The sequence below is a fragment of the Oncorhynchus tshawytscha genome, linkage group LG05 (genome assembly GCF_018296145.1).
Source record: "Oncorhynchus tshawytscha isolate Ot180627B linkage group LG05, Otsh_v2.0, whole genome shotgun sequence".
NCBI lineage: Eukaryota > Metazoa > Chordata > Actinopteri > Salmoniformes > Salmonidae > Oncorhynchus > Oncorhynchus tshawytscha.
In genome coordinates this window covers 85,071,267-85,090,748 of record NC_056433.1, presented here as the reverse complement: position 1 = coordinate 85,090,748, position 19,482 = coordinate 85,071,267, and the positions used below count along the sequence as shown (strand labels likewise).

General features: G+C 42.5%; 1 protein-coding gene across 1 annotated transcript; it reads left to right on the top strand.

Moving 5' to 3' along the window:
- Positions 1–11,302: 11,302 nt before the first annotated feature.
- Positions 11,303–19,482, top strand: LOC112251458 (claudin-18). The gene is made up of 5 exons (XM_024422436.2): positions 11,303–11,803; positions 17,414–17,578; positions 17,759–17,903; positions 18,682–18,801; positions 19,045–19,482. Exons 1-5 carry the CDS (start codon positions 11,584–11,586, stop codon positions 19,178–19,180), a joined length of 786 nt encoding a protein of 261 aa, XP_024278204.1. The 5' UTR covers positions 11,303–11,583; the 3' UTR covers positions 19,181–19,482.

Here is a 19,482-nt window from a genome sequence, read left to right as displayed (position 1 = left end):
CGGGACCTCCTCTTAGTCCTCTACCCGTGAGGTTTTTCGACTGTTCGCATATCTTTTAAATGTTTTTATAATTGCCCTGACAGTGCTCAGTGGTATATTCAATCGTCTGTGGATCTTCTTGTAGCCATTACCAGATTTATGAAGGTCTACGGCCATCTGTCTCTTTTGAACAGCCAGTTCTTTTGTTTTCTTCATGGTGTTGGATGACAGCGGGATATTGCATGTGTGTTACCTTATTTTAATAACTTAGTGAAACAGGAAGTGATGTAATGGCTCAATATAGTTCCTTAAGACTTAGATAAACTTTAATAAGTGGAATTTAATTCCTGGTTTAATGTTGGTAGATGTTATTTACAATAATCTTTAAGGGTGCCATTAATTGTGAAATTTTGATTTGGAGGACATGGATTTTTAATTAAATCAATAAATTATTTTGGTTGGTTCCATTGAAAAATGTAGAAAGTGTCGTAATTCTCACATGTTTGTATTTTATTTCTATAATTATTTTGTTTATATTTGTTTAAGCATCATTTGTGCATTGCCAGTCAGTGGTGCCAGTCAGTGGTGCCAGTCAGTGGTGCCAGTCAGTGGTGCCAGTCAGTGGTGCCAGTCAGTGGTGCCAGTCAGTTCAAATGGTGCCAGTCAGTGGTGCCAGTCAGTGGTGCCAGTCAGTGGTGCCAGTCAGGGGTGCCAGTCATTTTGGAGCCAAACCCTAGAAAATACTTATTTCCCTCATTAAAATGCAAATCAATTTATAACATTTTTGACATGCGTTTTTCTGGATTTTGTTGTTGTTATTCTGTCTCTCACTGTTCAAATAAACCTACCATTCAAATTATAGACAGATCATTTCTTTGTCAGTGGGAAAATGTACAAAATCAGCAGGGGATCAAATACTGCTTTCCCTCAATGTATATGTACAATGTATATGTACAATGTTCAGTGGGGCAAAAAAGTATTTAGTCAGCCACCAATTGTGCAAGTTCTCCCACTTAAAAAGATGAGAGAGGCCTGTAATTTTCATCATAGGTACACTTCAACTATGACAGACAAAATGAATGAGGAAAAAAAATCCAGAAAATCACATTGTAGGATTTTTTATGAATTTATTTGCAAATTATGGTGGAAAATAAGTATTTGGTCTATAACAAAAGTTTATCTCAATACTTTGTTATATACCCTTTGTTGGCAATGACAGAGGTCAAACGTTTTCTGTAAGTCTTCACAAGGTTTTCACACACTGTTGCTGGTATTTTGGCCCATTCCTCCATGCAGATCTCCTCTAGAGCAGTGATGTTTTGGGGCTGTTGCTGGGCAACATGGACTTTCAACTCCCTCCAAAGATTTTCTATGGGGTTGAGATCTGGAGACTGGCTAGGCCACTCCAGGACCTTGAAATGCTTCTTACGAAGCCACTCCTTCGTTACATTTTACACATGCATGTGTAAAAATGAATGTGTAAAATGTATGTCTATGTAGCAGAAAAACTGTAAAAAAAACTAAAAGATAACGGTCCTCCGAAGAGCGGTGGGTGGTGAAGGTGTAACGACATTCATTAGAAGAAGCTGAAGACCAAGGTGCAGCGTGGTACGTGTTCATATGATTTATTCTGACTGAACACTGAATACAAACTAACAAAAAGAATAGCCGAACCAGTTCTGACAGGTGCAACAAACACTAACCAGAAAATAACCAGCCACAACTAACAGGGGGAAAACAGGCTGCCTAAGTACGGTTCTCAATCAGAGACAACGATCGACAGCTGCCTCTGATTGGGAACCATACCAGGCCAAAACATAGAAATACAAAACCTAGACATACAAACATAGAATGCCCACCCACATCACACCCTGACCAAACAAAAAAATAGAAACATACAAAGCAATCTACGGTCAGGGCGTGACAGAAGGGATTAATAAACAACGAAATTAAATACAAAAATACATATATGTATATATATATATATATAAAGTGAGCTAGCAAGTTTTTAAAATACATATTTTGTTGATATTTTGACATTTGTGAAAGCTTATGTAAAACGCTCATATCCTTGGCAAGAATACGAAAAGCTTTACAACAAGGTTCTCCCAAAGCAGGGTTTTGTAAAGCACTGCTTGGATGTAGAATGCTGACCTACCATATTCTCCTGTCAACCACGGAGGTTACATTTGTTCTCTGCTATCTAGCACAGCAGGACTCCACTCAGGGCAATAATCTGCCCTGGGCTGTCACTCACTCACAGTCCCTTGCACAGAAAGGTAAAACAGGAAAGTACTCTACACTTCCTCCTTCCATGGTTTGTGAGCACAAGACTGCAGGTAGATGAAGTCTGTCAGATAAGCCCTGAAGTGGCATACTGCATCCTGGTTGTGAGGACAGCGGTGCAGGACAGGTAGACTGTGTGTCCTGGTTGTGAGGACAGCAGTGCAGGACAGGTAGTCCGTGAGTCTCTGTGTGTGTCAGATAGGGCCCAAAGGGCATGGTGCAGCCTAGTACTTAAAGCTTCCAACACAAAGCAGGGCTGTCACGTCTCCTCTCCACCTCTCCTCTCCACCCCCACCACTTCTCCACCACCCCTCTTCGCTTCCTCTCCCTCCTCTCTACCACCTCCTCTCCACCTCCCCCTCTCTACCTCCTCTCCACCTCCCCCTCTCCTCCTCTCTACCTCCTCTCCTCCTCTCTCCCTCCTCTCCTCTCCACCTCCTCTCCACCTCCACCTCCTCTCCCCTCCTCTCTAACTCCTCTCCTCCTCCTCTCCTCCTCTCAACCTCCACCCCCACCTCCTCTCCTCCTCTCCCCCTCCTCTCCACCTCTCCTCTCCACCTCCTCTCCACCCCCACCCCCTCTCCACCTCCCCTCTTCACCTCCTCTCCCCCATCTCAAACTCCTCTCCTCCTCCTTTCCTCCTCTCAACCTCCACCCTCACCTCCTCTCCTCCTCTCTCCCTCCTCCCCACCTCCTCCTCTCTATCTCCTCTCCTCTCCACCTCCTCCTCTCCTCCTCTCTCCCTCCTCTCCACCTCCTCCTCTCTACCTCCTCCTCTCCTCCTCTCTCCCTCCTCTCCACCTCCTCATCTCCTCCTCTCTCCCTCCGCTCTACCTCCTCTCCTCCTCTCCACCTCCTCCTCTCCTCCTTTCCACCTCCTCCTCTCCTCCTCTCCACCTCATGTTCTCCTCTCCACCTCCTCATTTTCTCTCCACCTCCTCTCCTCTCGACTTCTCCTTTTCACCTCCCCCTCTCCTCTTCCTCTCCTCCTCCTCTCCACCTCCTCCTATCCATCTCCTCTCTTCTCCACTCCTCTCTTCCCTCCTCCTCCCATCTCCTCTCCAACTCTCCTCATCTCTACCTCTCCACTTCCACATCCTCTTCTCTCCACCTCCTCCTCCTCCCCACCTGTCTCTAAACCTGCAGCTGTATAGACATAATTAACCCAGGCTGGTTGACTGTGGTTTAGCCTGACACCTCTACATCCCCCTTACTCTTCTGATCAACCTCAGCTCGGGTAAATAGTGGAATTAAGTACTGCTAAGTATCTTGTCGTGCACAAACAGATCAGGAACTCTGTTCCGTTGCTGCTGACATGTTGTTGTTGTTAAGCTCCTCCTCTGTTTTTGTTAGGTACCAGAACTACACTACCGTTCAAAAGTTTGGGGTCACTTAGAAATGTCCATGTTTTTTAAAGAAAAGCAAAAAAAATAACATCAAGTTGATCAGAAATAAAGCGTAGACATTGTTAATGTTGTAAATTACTATTGTAGCTGGAAACTGATGATTTTTAGGGAATATCTACATAGGTGTACAGAGGCTAATTATCAGCAACCATCACTCCTGTGTTCCAATGGCACTTTGTGTTAGCTAATCCAAGTTGATCATTTTAAAAGGCTAATTGATCACTAGAAAACCCTTTTGCAATTATGTTAGCACAGCTGAAAACTGTTGTTCTGATTAAAGAAGCAATAAAACTGGCCTTCTTTAGACTAGTTGAGTATCTGGAGCATCAGCATTTGTGGGTTCGATTACAGGCTCAAAATGGCCAGAAACAAAGAACTTTCTTCTGAAACTCATCAGTCTATTCTTGTTCTGGGAAATGAAGGCTATTCCATGCGAGAAATTACCAATAAACTGAAGGTTTCGTACAACGCTGTGTACTACTCCCTTCACAGAACAGCACAAACTGGCTCTAACCAGAATAGAAAGAGGAGTGGTAGGCCCCTGTGCACAAATGAGCAAGAGGACAAGTACATTAGTCTAGTTTTTGAGAAACAGACGCCTCACAAGTCCTCAACTGGCAACTTCATTAAATAGTACCTGCAAAACACCCGTCTCAACGTCAGCAGTGAAGAGGCGACTCCGGGATGCTGACCTTCTAGGCAGAGTTCCTCTGTCCAGTGTCTGTGTTATTTTGTCCATCTTAATATTTTAGCCTTCATTTCTCAGAACAAGAATAGACTGACGAGTTTCAGAAGAAAGGTCTTTGCTTCTGGCCATTTTAAGCCTGTAATGCCTGTAAGCCTTCTTTAATCAGAACAACAGTTTTCAGCTGTGCTAACATATTTGCAAAAAACTTTGATTAGCTAACACAATGTGCCATTGGAACACAGGAGTGATGGTTGCTGATAATGGGCCTCTGTACGCCTATGTAGATATTCCATTAAATAATCAGCAGTTTCCAGCTACAATAGTAATTTACAACATTAACAATGTCTACGCTGTATTTGTGATCAATTTTATGTTATTTTAATGGACAAAAAAAAAAAAAAATGTTTTTCTTTAAAAAAAAACATGGAAGTGACCCCAAACTTTTAAATGATAGTAGACATCTTACAACGCGATAGTCAGTTACACTCTTTGTAGAGGATTATCTGTCAACAATAGCCAGGTCCCCGAAAAGGCCGACATGTAGGCTATTGTAAGTCTCTGTTGCTAGGTATGTCTGCACGCTAAACCAAGATCTAGGCCTACCCGGAGCAAGGCAATGTGTATCGTGCTGATACACAGAAACCTGACAGATTCTAACCCTCCTACCAAGGAAGGAAAGAACTAACAGAAGGCCCAGTTCTTTTTTTTTCCAGAACAGTTTTGTTTTATCAAGTTTCAGCCGAGGTAGAGTAGCTACCGTCTCTCTGTCCCGGAGGTCCAGCAAACTTAATCTCTCATGCACCCCCTCAACGCCAAACAGACGGGAACTAATTTACTGCCTCATCCTCATTCTTTCAGCGGCGCCAAGTAGCTGTATACAGTACATACCAGATCAAAGCCGTAATTGAAAAATAATTATAGGCACTTCATCATAGAGAGCAGTGGGCTAATTGAAGTGGCAACAAGGAGGCGAGTGGTCGGCCCTCGGAATCGTGGCAGAATAGATGATATTGCATTGTCTTTAATAAAGCATCTTCTTCAATCCTCATTGTCTCTCGGATTAAATTGGAGAGGGCTATTAGCCTGGTTAATTGACTCTCTAATTTAGATCTCGCCCCACTGAATGCATAACGGATGCACGCCTGTCGGCCAATGATGTGTGCACTCTGTCACACCGTCCTGCTAGACTCCGATTGGTTAATTGCTCAGGGATTTTAGAAGTTTTCAGTCATTCTTCAAAACGGAACAGAACGGTGAGGTGTGAGACTCCGTTCCTCTCCTTCTCTCTCTCTCTCTCTCTCTCTCTCCTTCTATCTCTCTCTCTCTCTCTCTCTCTCTCTTTATGGCCTCTATTTGACAGAATTGTCAAATGTGTGCTGAAATCCTAATTGTCCTCCTTCTGACCTGTTCACATTCTCTAAAAGTTCCTGAGGCCCGTTGAGAAATACAAATGGCACATTTCCGCTCAAGGCCTCTTTGCGTGAATGAAGGCGTTCTTATCACGCTCTCTGCAAACGTCTCCCCTGCTGTGATGGTGGAGACAGCCTGGTTGGAGACAGCCTGCTCCAGCTCTGCCCTCTAGTGGTGAAAGGCTGGTAGTAAAAGGGATTGCTGTCGGAACAAGAAGCCATTTGAGGAGGAGTTCTGCTTTCCCCAATGAGACCCTATTCCATATAAAGTGCACTACTTTTGACCAGGGTCCATGTTAGGGAAGGGAATAGGGTGCCATTTAGACCTCAGTCGAGGAGGTCAAGGCAGGCATCTGACGGTGAAAGGAAGGTAGTTTGGAAGTAAATAAATGCACCTATTTTACCACCATTTCCCAGGGCAGCCTTTCATCATTTTCAACAGAGATAGGTGTGTTTTTGTGTTCCTTCCTTTTCTCTGTGGCCTCACTAATGGAAGTCAAAATTCACTAATGAAATGGAACTCGGTGTAAAGAAAAATGCCCCCTAAAAGTTACAGCCCTGAAAACTTTTCTACGACATGTTTCAGCACTTGTAAAATGACAGTGGGCTGATAAAGCCGCCAGATGACTTCGAAATTGGACGTCTGTCCATGTCCTCAGGACGTCTGGAAATGCTTTCAAAACCCGGCCACTAGGGGCAGCAGTGAGCTCAATTACCATCGGCTAGGCATGGGTTTGCTAGGGTATTGTAGACAGAGGTGGTGGATGGTTGTAATCACATGACTCCAGAACCGAAGGTCGTGTCTTCAATATCAGTGGTAGGCACATTTGTTTTTTACTTAATCCTATCCCAAACCTTAACCCTTCACTCAACTTAAGGTTGTAACCCTATCCAAAATCTTAACTTCGGAACAGAATGATGAGGAGCAGCAGGAGCAACCCAGGGTGTCACACTTGGTAATATGATGTTTGGACGTCAGAATCTGAAGTGAAATTGGTTAAAAAATAAATAAAAAAGTGAGATCTTGTTGGCCCTTGTCAAAAGTAGTACACTATCTACAGATGTAGGATCATAATTTGTGTGTGCTACAACAAGAAAATAATCCTGCAGCAACTGGGAAAAGTTAATTATCATGTGGATTATAATCATAGGCCTTTTTAAACCTCAAATACACTTCAAGTTTTAAGAGACGATCCTACATCTGTAGGGAATAGAGTGCATTTTGGATAAAGCCATAGTCTACTCTGCTGCAAGAACTACAGTACCACTCTACTGACAGTGATAACACTAAGTAGTAAGTGAATATGTACAAAATACTACTACTGGTATACTACTTGAATACGGCCTAATGTCACGTTGGTGTGAAGGATCGGGAGACAGAAGCAGGAATGCGTAATAGGATTTTTTATGAATTAAACCCAAATTACGGCGAGCCATGTAAAGGCACGGGGACAAAGACCAAACAAACACATAACAAAAACACAGGGTTGAAACCCAAAACAAAAGAGTGAGGAGTACCTCAAATAAATACACACATGCACACAATGATTAACACACGGGACGAGATACGTAATCATCTTGACCAATCCACAACGACACGAAAGTCCAAAACACAAACGCACCAACGGACATTGGAACTATAATCAACCTCCCAATGGAAACAAAAGGGCACATATACAGTGAGGGAAAAAAGTATTTGATCCCCTGCTGATTTTGTACATTTTCCCACTGACAAAGAAATGATCAGTCTATAATTTTAATGGTAGGTTTATTTGAACAGTGAGAGACAGAATAGCAACAAAAAAATCCAGAAAAACGCATGGCAAAAATGTTATAAATTGATTTGCATTTTAATGAGGGAAATAGGTATTTGACCCCCTCTCAATCAGAAAGATTTTTGGCTCTCAGGTGTCTTTTATACAGGTAACAAGCTGAGATTAGGAGCACACTCTTAAAGGGAGTGCTCCTAATCTCAGTTTGTTACCTGTATAAAAGACACCTGTCCACAGAAGGAATCAATCAATCAGATTCCAAACTCTCCACCATGGCCAAGACCAAAGAGCTCTCCAAGGATGTCAGGGACAAGATTGTAGACCTACACAAGGCTGGAATGGGCTACAAGACCATCGCCAAGCAGCTTGGTGAGAAGGGGACAACAGTTGGTGTGATTATTCACAAATGGAAGAAAAACAAAATAACTGTCAATCTCCCTCGGCCTGGGGCTCCATGCAAGATCTCACCTCGTGGAGTTGCAATGATCATGAGAACGGTGAGGAATCAGCCCAGAACTACACGGGAGGATCTTGTCAATGATCTCAAGGCAGCTGGGACCATAGTCACCAAGAAACCAATGGTAACACACTACGCTGTGAAGGACTGAAATCCTGCAGCGCCTGCAAGGTCCCCCTGCTCAAGAAAGCACATATACATGGCCGTCTGAAGTTTGCCAATGAACAGCTGAATGATTCAGAGGACAACTGGATGAAAGTGTTGTGGTCAGATGAGACCAAAATGGAGCTCTTTGGCATCAACTCAACTCGCCGTGTTTGGAGGAGGAGGAATGCTGCCTATGACCCCAAGAACACCATCTACACCGTCAAACATGGAGGTGGAAACATTATACTTTGGGGGTGTTTTTCTGCTAAGGGGACAGGACATCTTCACCGCATCAAAGGGCCGATGGACGGGGGCATGTACCGTCAAATCTTGGGTGAGAATCTCCTTCCCTCAGCCAGTGCATTGAAAATGGGTCGTGGATGGGTATTCCAGCATGACAATGACCCAAAACACACGACCAAGGCAACAAAGGAGTGGCTCAAGAAAAAGCACATTAAGGTCCTGGAGTGTCCTAGCCATTCTCCAGACCTTAATCCCATAGAAAATCTGTGGAGGGAGCTGAAGGTTCGAGTTGACAAACATCAGCCTTGAAACTTTAATGACTTGGAGAAGATCTGCAAAGAGGAGTGGGACAAAATCCCTCCTGAGATGTGTGCAAACCTGGTGGCCAACTACAAGAAACGTCTGACCTCTGTGATTGCCAACAAGGGTTTTGCCACCAAGTACTAAGTCATGTTTTGCAGAGGGGTCAAATACTTATTTCCCTCATTAAAATGCAAATCAATGTATAACATTTTTGACATGCGTTTTTCTGGATTCTTTTGTTGTTAGTCTGTCTCTCACTGTTCAAATAAACCTACCATTAAAATTATAGACTGATCATTTCTTTGTCAGTGGGCAAACGTACAAAATCAGCAGGGGATCAAATACTTTTTTCCCTCACTGTATATAAATACAATCAGTGGGAATAGGTGTTGTGCTTTCATTCTGAAGGTAGATAAGGAGTCAAGCGCAGGACAGCAGAGATGTCAATCTAGCGGTTTTTAATAGGTACAGGTACAAACACCAACAACAAAAAACCGCCCAAGAAAAACTCAGAAAAACTCACAGTAACTCACGGAAGGAGAAAAAAACCAACGCTCCTTACTATAATAAACACACGTGAATAAACTGAGGAAAGCCTCCACAAGCAACATGAAAATAATCCCGCACAAGCGGGGGAAACAGGGGTAAATATACACACAGAGGAATTAAAGCAAATGAAAACCAGGTGTGACAGAAACAAAGACAAAACAAATGGAAAAAGACAAATGGATCGGTGATGGCTAGTAGGCCGGCGACCCCGACCCGCCGAGCACCGCCCGAGCACCGCCCGAACAAGGAGAGGAACCACCTTCGGTGGAAGTCGTGACAATAGGAGCCAGGTGTACGTAATGAAAGTTCCCGGAGGGATCCATGACACCTAAATTCCATTATTCTAAAACTATAAAACAACTTTTATTAAATATTATAGCTTAGTATTTATTGAACCCTGTTCCCAGGAATGAGAAAAATGCTTGTGTTCTGTTCATGTCTTATCAGACCGTTGAGGTGGTCTACTACAGGCACCGTATCTGCTCCATTTCTCTGGGCGAACCCCCATCTAATCTCTTTATCTAACTGATTAGAGTTCTAACGACCTGAGAAGGCCATTCCACTACAATACAGTCTCACAGCATATCTCTGTTGACTCTCACATTTTCATAAACTACAAAGAGACATTGGCCTTTCTGTTTGTTAGAATGAGCCGGTATAGCTTTCAGGTATAGCCATCATTCTTTCTGTCACTTTCTATCATATTAAATATATAACGTACTTCTAGCAAAGTATAAAAAATACTTTTCCAAATTAAATTTGTGCTACTATAACAGATATTTTTCTGTCAGGAACCGGCATATTCTGTTGAATAAATCCATTTCATCTTTTGGATGTTATATTCAATGACCTGAAATTACCGATATTTTGTGTCTCTCTCGAACGCAGGTGCCTGACATTTCTTTTCAAGATATCAGCCTTTGTCAAATTGGTTTCAGTTCTCCACAACGATACAATCATATCACTATTTTCTATTTACCTTAGCTTGACTGGCTGACTGGCTGGCTGGCTGGCTGGTGGTGATACAGAACTACAGTGTGTCAATAGAGTCATCGGGTATCATTATTAAAAAGGGACAGAAACAGACACAAAACACAGAACCAAAGTAGCAAATGCTTTTCTATCCACATCACGAATGTGTTAGATACTTACTGTGTATCTTTAAGTTTAAGGCATGAATCTAAAAAATAAATAAAAACTGCTGGTATAGAGAAATATCTGACTTCATGCTGCTAGCTACAAAGTATAGACATCAAATATACAACATGTTAAATACTGTAGGTTGAGTGTTCATTTGACTTCTAGGTTCTCAGATCAGTTTGAGAGGAACCCCCTCCACATTGATGTAATGAGAGGGCCTCCCCCACACACACACTGATGTAATGAGAGGAACCCCCCACACTGATGTAATGAGAGGACCCCCCCCCACACACACACACACTGATGTAATGAGTGGAACCCCCCCCCCCACACACTGATGTAATGAGAGGAACCCCCTCCACATTGATGTAATGAGAGGACCCCCCACACACACACACTGATGTAATGAGTGGGACCCCCCCCCCCCACACACACTGATGTAATGAGAGGAACCCCCTCCACATTGATGTAATGAGAGGACCCCCCCCCCACACACACTGATGTAATGAGTGGAACCCCCACACTGATGTAATGAGAACCCCCACACTGATGTAATGAGAGGACCCCCCCCCCGCACACATGATGTAATGACTGGAACCCCCCCACACACACACACAAATGAGAGGACCCCCTGGGCTAAATGTGGAGTATCAATTCAGAAATTGAATACGTAGTCTTGTTATCAAAGTATTGGTCAACCTCTTAGCTTCCTGTGTGACCGTTACACCTCCCATAACCTCCTACGCCCCTCCCAACTGTAAGGGGTACGTCCCAAATGACACCCTATTTGCTATATAGTGAACTACTTTTGCCCAGAGATCATGGTCAAATGAAGTGCACCATATAAGGGAATAGTGTGGCATTCGGGACGTAGGCGATGACTTGGCAGCAGTGGGCAAACACAGAAGGACAGATGTAACAGTCTTTCATGAGGTCAAGCCTGCCAGTATCAGATTCACTTCAAACACAGCGAGTCAAAAAGCCCAGTCTCAGTGTTGGCACTGTGGCATTAGAAACAATCAGAAGCTGAGAGACTCTGCAGTAGCTAAGGTTCAGATTTTTTGTTTGTTTTTGTTATTTTTGCCTTCCAAGAGAAGAAAGAAGAAGGTTGTGACAGCGTTGAACGTTAGCTTCACCAGAGAGACAGAGAGGTAGGAGTTGGTTTCCCACCGAGAGAGAAGAGCGAGAGAGAGGCATCTGCATCATGGCGGCGACCCTGTGCCAGGTGATGGGCTTTGTGCTGAGCCTGCTGGGGGTGGGTGGGATTATAGCCGCCACTGGGATGGACCAGTGGGCAACGGAGGACCTGTACGACAACCCTGTGACCGCCATCTTCTCCTACTCAGGACTCTGGAGATCCTGTGTCCGGCAGAGCTCCGGATTCACAGAGTGCCGACCCTACTTCACCATCCTGGGGCTACCAGGTACGGCAGGGTAGCCTAGTGGTTAGAGCGTTGGACTAGTAACCGGAAGGTTGCAAGTTCAAACCCCCGAGCTGACAAGGTACAATTCTGTCGTCCTGCCCCTGAACAAGGCAACCCACTGTTCCTAGGCCGTCATTGAAAATAAGAATTTGTTCTTAACTGACTTGCCTAATTAAATCAAAGGTAAAATACAATAAATAAACACTAAACCAAGTATTCTGATTAAAGGTTGACTGAGACCAAAACATTGGAGAATTAGATCCATTAAATGGTTGGCATCAAGATCACTGATGTGCTGGAGTTTTCCTTATTTAAAAAAAAACGTTCACCATTGTCAACCAGGTACGACGAACGCCATTGTCCTCGTAGAGTTGCGGCAGCCTCTATTCTACACAGTAGTAACCAGAGCAACAAGTTGACTCGACATGTAATAGTAACTTGCTGATTTACTGTGATAGTTTAGTTTACTCAGTTACTATGGATCCAGTTCAATAGTTCATTGAATGCAACTGACTAAAGTAAGTTGGACAAATTTCCATTTTATTACACACACAAAAAAAAGCCAGGAAAGTAGGATATTAGTTTATGCTAGGTTAATTTACACAATGTATGAATAGATGGTAATATTGATGGATCAGTAAAAGTCACACCACTGTGGGGATAGACTCAGGATCATAAATAAGAAGTAGGTTAATATTGTAGTGTTTGTAGCGATTGGGAAATGGCTAAATAGTTTGAATTTTGTTCCCCGAGAACCACATATGAAAAGAAGGTCAAGCGAGGCACACCCTTCGTTAGTCACGTAAGCGTGGAAACTCTTACTGAAAGTACAACCGTTGCCCGAAACTGTGACAGCAACTCATGAAAATGATTTGCAAACACCTGATAAGGTTCGTTCCCTGTTCAAGAGTACATAGTGATAAGAACCAGAGGATAGACAGCCATTTCATGACTTCATTTACATCATGAAGACAAGGAGGGGTTTGACATCGAACAAAAAAGGAACCTAAAATGGCCGCCACAAAGATTATTTTATCGGCTTTATGCTGGGTGCATTGGGCCAGTTTTCGATATCTGCTGCCACAGCCATCTGCGGTTTACAGAACCATTATTTCTCATCTCGATTAAGTTTTATATGTTGAGTACATCTCAAAGGTGTGGCTCTGTCTAAACAATATATTACATTTGTTTTTATAATACACATTCATTAATGGAATAAAACAAACATTTGTTTCTTTCACTTGACTTTGAAACCAACCATTTTGAGCATTTCTAATCTAGTTTCTTCAGCAGTGTTTGATCTTTAACAGTGCGTGCTAAAAACAGGAAGGGAGATTATCTTCCTGCGAAACAAAAATATAGTTTAGTAAGGTGGTTCATTTTAAAGAAGAGAGGCCATGATGAAAAGGCCATGATCAATAAAAGGTCAAATTTGTTTGTTTTTTCTCACAAAATGTAGTTTTGATTAGACGCACTAGAGATATTTGTTTTTGTTTCACAAAATCTAGTTGTGTTGATTTAAACAACTTTAATAGATCCGTTCAATCTTTTTAAAAAAATACCCTAGAGTTGATAGACGCACCAGAGATACAGTGCCTTGCGAAAGTATTCGGCCCCCTTGAACTTTGCGACCTTTTGCCACATTTCAGGCTTCAAGCATAAAGATATAAAACTGTATATTTTTGTGAAGAATCAACAACAAGGGGGACACAATCATGAAGTGGAATGACATTTATTAGATATTTCACACTTTTTTAACAAATCAAAAACGGAAAAATTGGGCGTGCAAAATTATTCAGCCCCTTTACTTTCAGTGCAGCAAACTCTCTCCAGAAGTTCAGTGAGGATCTCTGAATGATCCAATGTTGACCTAAATGACTAATGATGATAAATACAATCCACCTGTGTGTAATCAAGTCTCCGTATAAATGCACCTGCACTGTGATAGTCTCAGAGGTCCGTTAAAAGCGCAGAGAGCATCATGAAGAACAAGGAACACACCAGGCAGGTCCGAGATACTGTTGTGAAGAAGTTTAAAGCCGGATTTGGATACAAAAAGATTTCCCAAGCTTTAAACATCCCAAGGCGCACTGTGCAAGCGATAATATTGAAATGGAAGGAGTATCAGACCACTGCAAATCTACCAAGACCTGGCCGTCCCTCTAAACTTTCAGCTCATACAAGGAGAAGACTGATCAGAAATGCAGCCAAGAGGCCCATGATCACTCTGGATGAACTGCAGAGATCTACAGCTGAGGTGGGAGACTCTGCCCATAGGGCAACAATCAGTCGTATATTGCACAAATCTGTCCTTTATGGAAGAGTGGCAAGAAGAAAGCCATTTCTTAAAGATATCCATAAAAAGTGTTGTTTAAAGTTTGCCACAAGCCACCTGGGAGACACACCAAACATGTGGAAGAAGGTGCTCTGGTCAGATGAAACCAAAATTGAACTTTTTGGCAACAATGCAAAACGTTATGTTTGGCGTAAAAGCAACACAGCTCATCACCCTGAACACACCATCCCCACTGTCAAACATGGTGGTGGCAGCATCATGGTTTGGGCCTGCTTTTCTTCAGCAGGGACAGGGAAGATGGTTAAAATTGATGGGAAGATGGATGGAGCCAAATACAGGACCATTCTGGAAGAACCTGATGGAGTCTGCAAAAGACCTGAGACTGGGACGGAGATTTGTCTTCCAACAAGACAATGATCCAAAACATAAAGCAATATCTACAATGGAATGGTTCAAAAATAAACATATCCAGGTGTTAGAATGGCCAAGTCAAAGTCCAGACCTGAATCCAATCGAGAATCTGTGGAAAGAACTGAAAACTGCTGTTCACAAATGCTCTCCATCCAACCTCACTGAGCTCGAGCTGTTTTGCAAGGAGGAATGGGAAAATATTTCAGTCTCTCGATTTGCAAAACTGATAGAGACATACCCCAAGCGACTTACAGCTGTAATCGCAGCAAAAGGTGGCGCTACAAAGTATTAACTTAAGGGGGCTGAATAATTTTGCACGCCCAATTTTTCAGTTTTCGATTTGTTAAAAAAGTTTGAAATATCCAATAAATGTCGTTCCACTTCATGATTTGTGTCCCACTTGTTGTTGATTCTTCACAAAAAATACAGTTTTATATCTTTATGTTTGAAGCCTGAAATGTGGCAAAAGGTCGCAAAGTTCAAGGGGGCCGAATACTTTCGCAAGGCACTGTATTTGTTTTTGTTTCACAAAATCTAGTTGTGTTGATTTAAACAACTTTACTAGATCAGTTCAATCTTTAAAAAAAATAGACGTACCAGAGATATTTGTTTAAGCACGGGCTGCGTTTTAATCCACCACATGTAATTCTTCCTCATCTCATTTGTCACGAGACATCCTGAAACTCGGTCTTCTCACATCTGCAGTGGACTGTGGCAGACCTACAGCTCTGTTTGTCACGAGACATCCTGAAACTCGGTCTTCTCACATCTGCAGTGGACTGTGGCAGACCTACAGCTGTTTGTCACAAGACATCCTGAAACTCGGTCTTCTCACATCTGCAGTGGACTGTGGCAGACCTACAGCTCTGTTTGTCATGGGACATCCTGAAACTCTGTCTTCTCACATCTGCAGTGGACTGTGGCAGACCTACAGCTCTGTTTATCACGAGACATCCTGAAACTCGGTCTTCTCACATCTGCAGTGGACTGTGGCAGACCTACAGCTCTGTTTATCACGAGACATCCTGAAACTCGGTCTTCTCACATCTGCAGTGAACTGTGGCAGAGCTACAGCTCTGTTTGTCACGGGACATCCTGAAACTCTGTCTTCTCACATCTGCAGTGGACTGTGGCAGACCTACAGCTCTGTTTGTCACGAGACATCCTGAAACTCTGTCTTCTCACATCTGCAGTGGACTGTGGCAGACCTACAGCTCTGTTTGTCACGAGACATCCTGAAACTCTGTCTTCTCACATCTGCAGTGAACTGTGGCAGAGCTACAGCTCTGTTTGTCATGGGACATCCTGAAACTCTGTCTTCTCACATCTGTAGTGGACTGTGGCAGACCTACAGCTCTGTTTGTCACGAGACATCCTGAAACTCTGTCTTCTCACATCTGCAGTGAACTGTGGCAGAGCTACAGCTCTGTTTGTCATGGGACATCCTGAAACTCTGTCTTCTCACATCTGTAGTGGACTGTGGCAGACCTACAGCTCTGTTTGTCACGAGACATCCTGAAACTCTGTCTTCTCACATCTGCAGTGAACTGTGGCAGAGCTACAGCTCTGTTTGTCATGGGACATCATGAAAACTCGGGTCTTCTCACGAAAATGTCTGTAGCGTCCGAACGATTTGGCCTAACAACGAATATGACCCCCCACTATGGAAAGAGGAGACTCTCACGAACATGATGGTGTTCTACAGTCCCCACAAGTGTCATGGGACTTGTCTGAAGGTAACCTGTTACCAGTTAAAACATTTCTATGGAAGTAGTTTTCCGCAAAAATAATGTGGGTTAAATATGTGTCCAAACAAAACTAAAAAGAAATTCCTGATTCTTTTTTATATCTCCTAGATATAGGACAGACACTTACAAACTTTATGGGCTATAGCATGAAAGGCCATATTCTATATTTTATCAGAAAATTATATATTTTTTATAAATTGAGACCTACAGGGGACCTACAGAGGTCCTAAAATAGCTAAATGAGCCATGGTATGACCTTCTTAAAACAATTCCAAATGTTAGCTTAGTAGACCCTGCCTCCCACACACACACAACAAAGGAAAGCAGTACTTATAGGATACACACAATAACGGGTCACCTAAGTACCAAATAAAGACAAGTAGATCTGACTGTGTGTTTTGGTTTGACCTATAGACTAGTCTATCTGACTGTGTGTTTTGGTTTGACCTGTAGACTAGTCTATCTGACTGTGTGTTTTGGTTTGACCTGTAGACTAGTCTATCTGACTGTATGTTTTGGTTTGACCTATAGACTAGTCTATCTGACTGTGTGTTTTGGTTTGACCTGTAGACTAGTCTATCTGACTGTATGTTTTGGTTTGACCTATAGACTAGTCTATCTGACTGTGTGTTTTGGTTTGACCTGTAGACTAGTCTATCTGACTGTGTGTTTTGGTTTGACCTGTAGACTAGTCTATCTGACTGTGTGTTTTGGTTTGACCTGTAGACTAGTCTATCTGACTGTGTGTTTTGGTTTGACCTGTAGACTAGTCTATCTGACTGTGTGTTTTGGTTTGAAATGTAGACTAGTCTATCTGACTGTGTGTTTTGGTATGAAATGTAGACTAGTCTATCTGACTGTGTGTTTTGGTTTGACATGTAGACTAGTCTATCTGACTGTGTGTTTTGGTTTGAAATGTAGACTAGTCTATCTGACTGTGTGTTTTGGTTTGACATGTAGACTAGTCTATCTGACTGTGTGTTTTGGTTTGAAATGTAGACTAGTCTATCTGACTGTGTGTTTTGGTTTGAAATGTAGACTAGTCTATCTGACTGTATGTTTTGGTTTGACCTGTAGACTAGTCTATCTGACTGTGTGTTTTGGTTTGACCTATAGACTAGTCTATCTGACTGTGTGTTTTGGTTTGACCTGCAGCTATGCTCCAAGCTGTGCGGGCCCTGATGATAGTGGGGATGGTCCTGGGAGCCATCGGTTGTCTGGTCGCCATCTTTGCCCTCAAGTGTCTGAAGATGGGGAACATGGAGGACAGCGTCAAGGCTACCATGACGTTGACCTCTGGGGTCATGTTTCTGCTCGGAGGTAAGGTGATGTTGTGGTAATGTTGTGGTGATGTTTTGGTGATGTTTTGGTATTGATGTTCATAACTGGCAAGCAAAATCTTTCTGATTCAAATTTGGGTTTAAAGCCAAAAAGACACATTTAAAGCCAAAAAGACACACTGTGATCTGAAAATGACAATGTAATTTCCATCCTCCTTAGGTGTTTGTGGCATTGCTGGAGTGTCGGTCTTTGCCAACCTAATCGTTAGCAGCTTCCGGTTCACCACCTATGCAGATGGTGGATATGGAGGAGGAGGAGTACTGGGGGGAGGATTAGGAGGAATGGGAGGATCTCTCACTCCCAGGTACATTAAAGCCCTCAAACAGTCTTTTTATTCATTGTTTTAATCGTCACTGTAGTCTAATAAATCAGTGTGTGTGTTTATTATTATTTTTTTAAATAGAGTAACTCCAAATATATTTTTGTATCATTTGTGTAATTGAAAACGCTCGGTCTAATCTTGTGGGCGTGTCAATACAAATGTAAATATATTTACGTACACAGCCCTGATTGGTGGATAGGATCGTCTGGACTCTAGAGCCTACCCAGCTTACCCCTTTAAAGTAGGAGGATACCTATGCAAATAAAAGATGACTGGTCATTGGTCCAAAAAAAATCAGATCAGATTGTGATGTCATGAGCTGGGCCAAAAATTCCAGGCATTATTTTTCAAACAGCTCTTACAGAATTTTGGGGGGTTTATTTTCAACCTCATAGTGTGGAAATATCATCAAAACAAATGGCAAAATCAAGTAAAAAAAAAAAAACTGTACTGGCCCTTTAACTGCAACATGAGAAGAATTCACTTTTGTTGTGTCCAAAATGGCACCTTATTACATATATAGTGCACAACTATTGACCAGTGTCTTATGGGATAAGATACGGCATTTGTTTCTATTAGTGGACATGAACAAGTGGTATAAAATGAATATGTGGGCCCTGGTCAAAAGTAGTACACTATGTGGGGAAGAGTGTGGCATTTGGGTGGCAAGACTTGGTACATAAGTTGGTATCAATTATAAGGTGATGATGGCAATTTGTAATTTGTTTTAACGTGTCAATGTATCTCCTTGGTTTCTCAGGTACACCTTTGGCTCCGCCCTCTTTGTGGGGTGGATAGGCGGAGCCGTGCTGGTCGTGGGAGGGGTTATGATGTGTATGGCCTGTCGGGGGATGGTTCCACCAGAGGAGAAGAGACCAAAGTAAGTTGCATTTTTCTCCACCAGATCACGAGTCAGAGAAACATTCCCTCCATAAAATGACATCATTCTCAAGAAAAAAAATTAAATAAAATAACTTTCAAATCATGAAACACATGCCTCATACACGGCTTATACATTAAAGTTATAGTGTGACCAAACTTTCCAAGTAATTCCTGAATATTCCCGTGTTATTCTTAAATCACAAATAGAATCCATAATCATTTTGTTTTCTTTCTACCTCAGTTATGGGATGGCCTACAAGCCTGCTTCCCAACACACAACAGTTTACAAAGCTAACACCAGACCCAGAACGGCCTATGATGATTCTTTCAGAGCCCAGAGTATGGATGGAAGACAATCCAACCAGCAATATGTGTGAAGAATATAATATTATGTACCGTTTTTAGAGGTTCTCTGAAACGAAGCAAAACTGTTTTAATGTATCGATGCCAATCTCATGTAGCTCTGAAGGGCTTAGAAGATTTCATAGAGGGTTGCTATAGAGGTTTCATAGAGGGTTGCTATAGAGGGTAACTTTGAAGGAAGTACTTATTCAGGTTTGATTCATTATTTTTGTACTTGGAGCTCTCTTATATTTCTGTGTTTTTGTTATTCTGCATTTAAGGGGACAATATTGTAATTTTCTAAGGCATCTATATTAAAAGAATTACATTTCCAGAA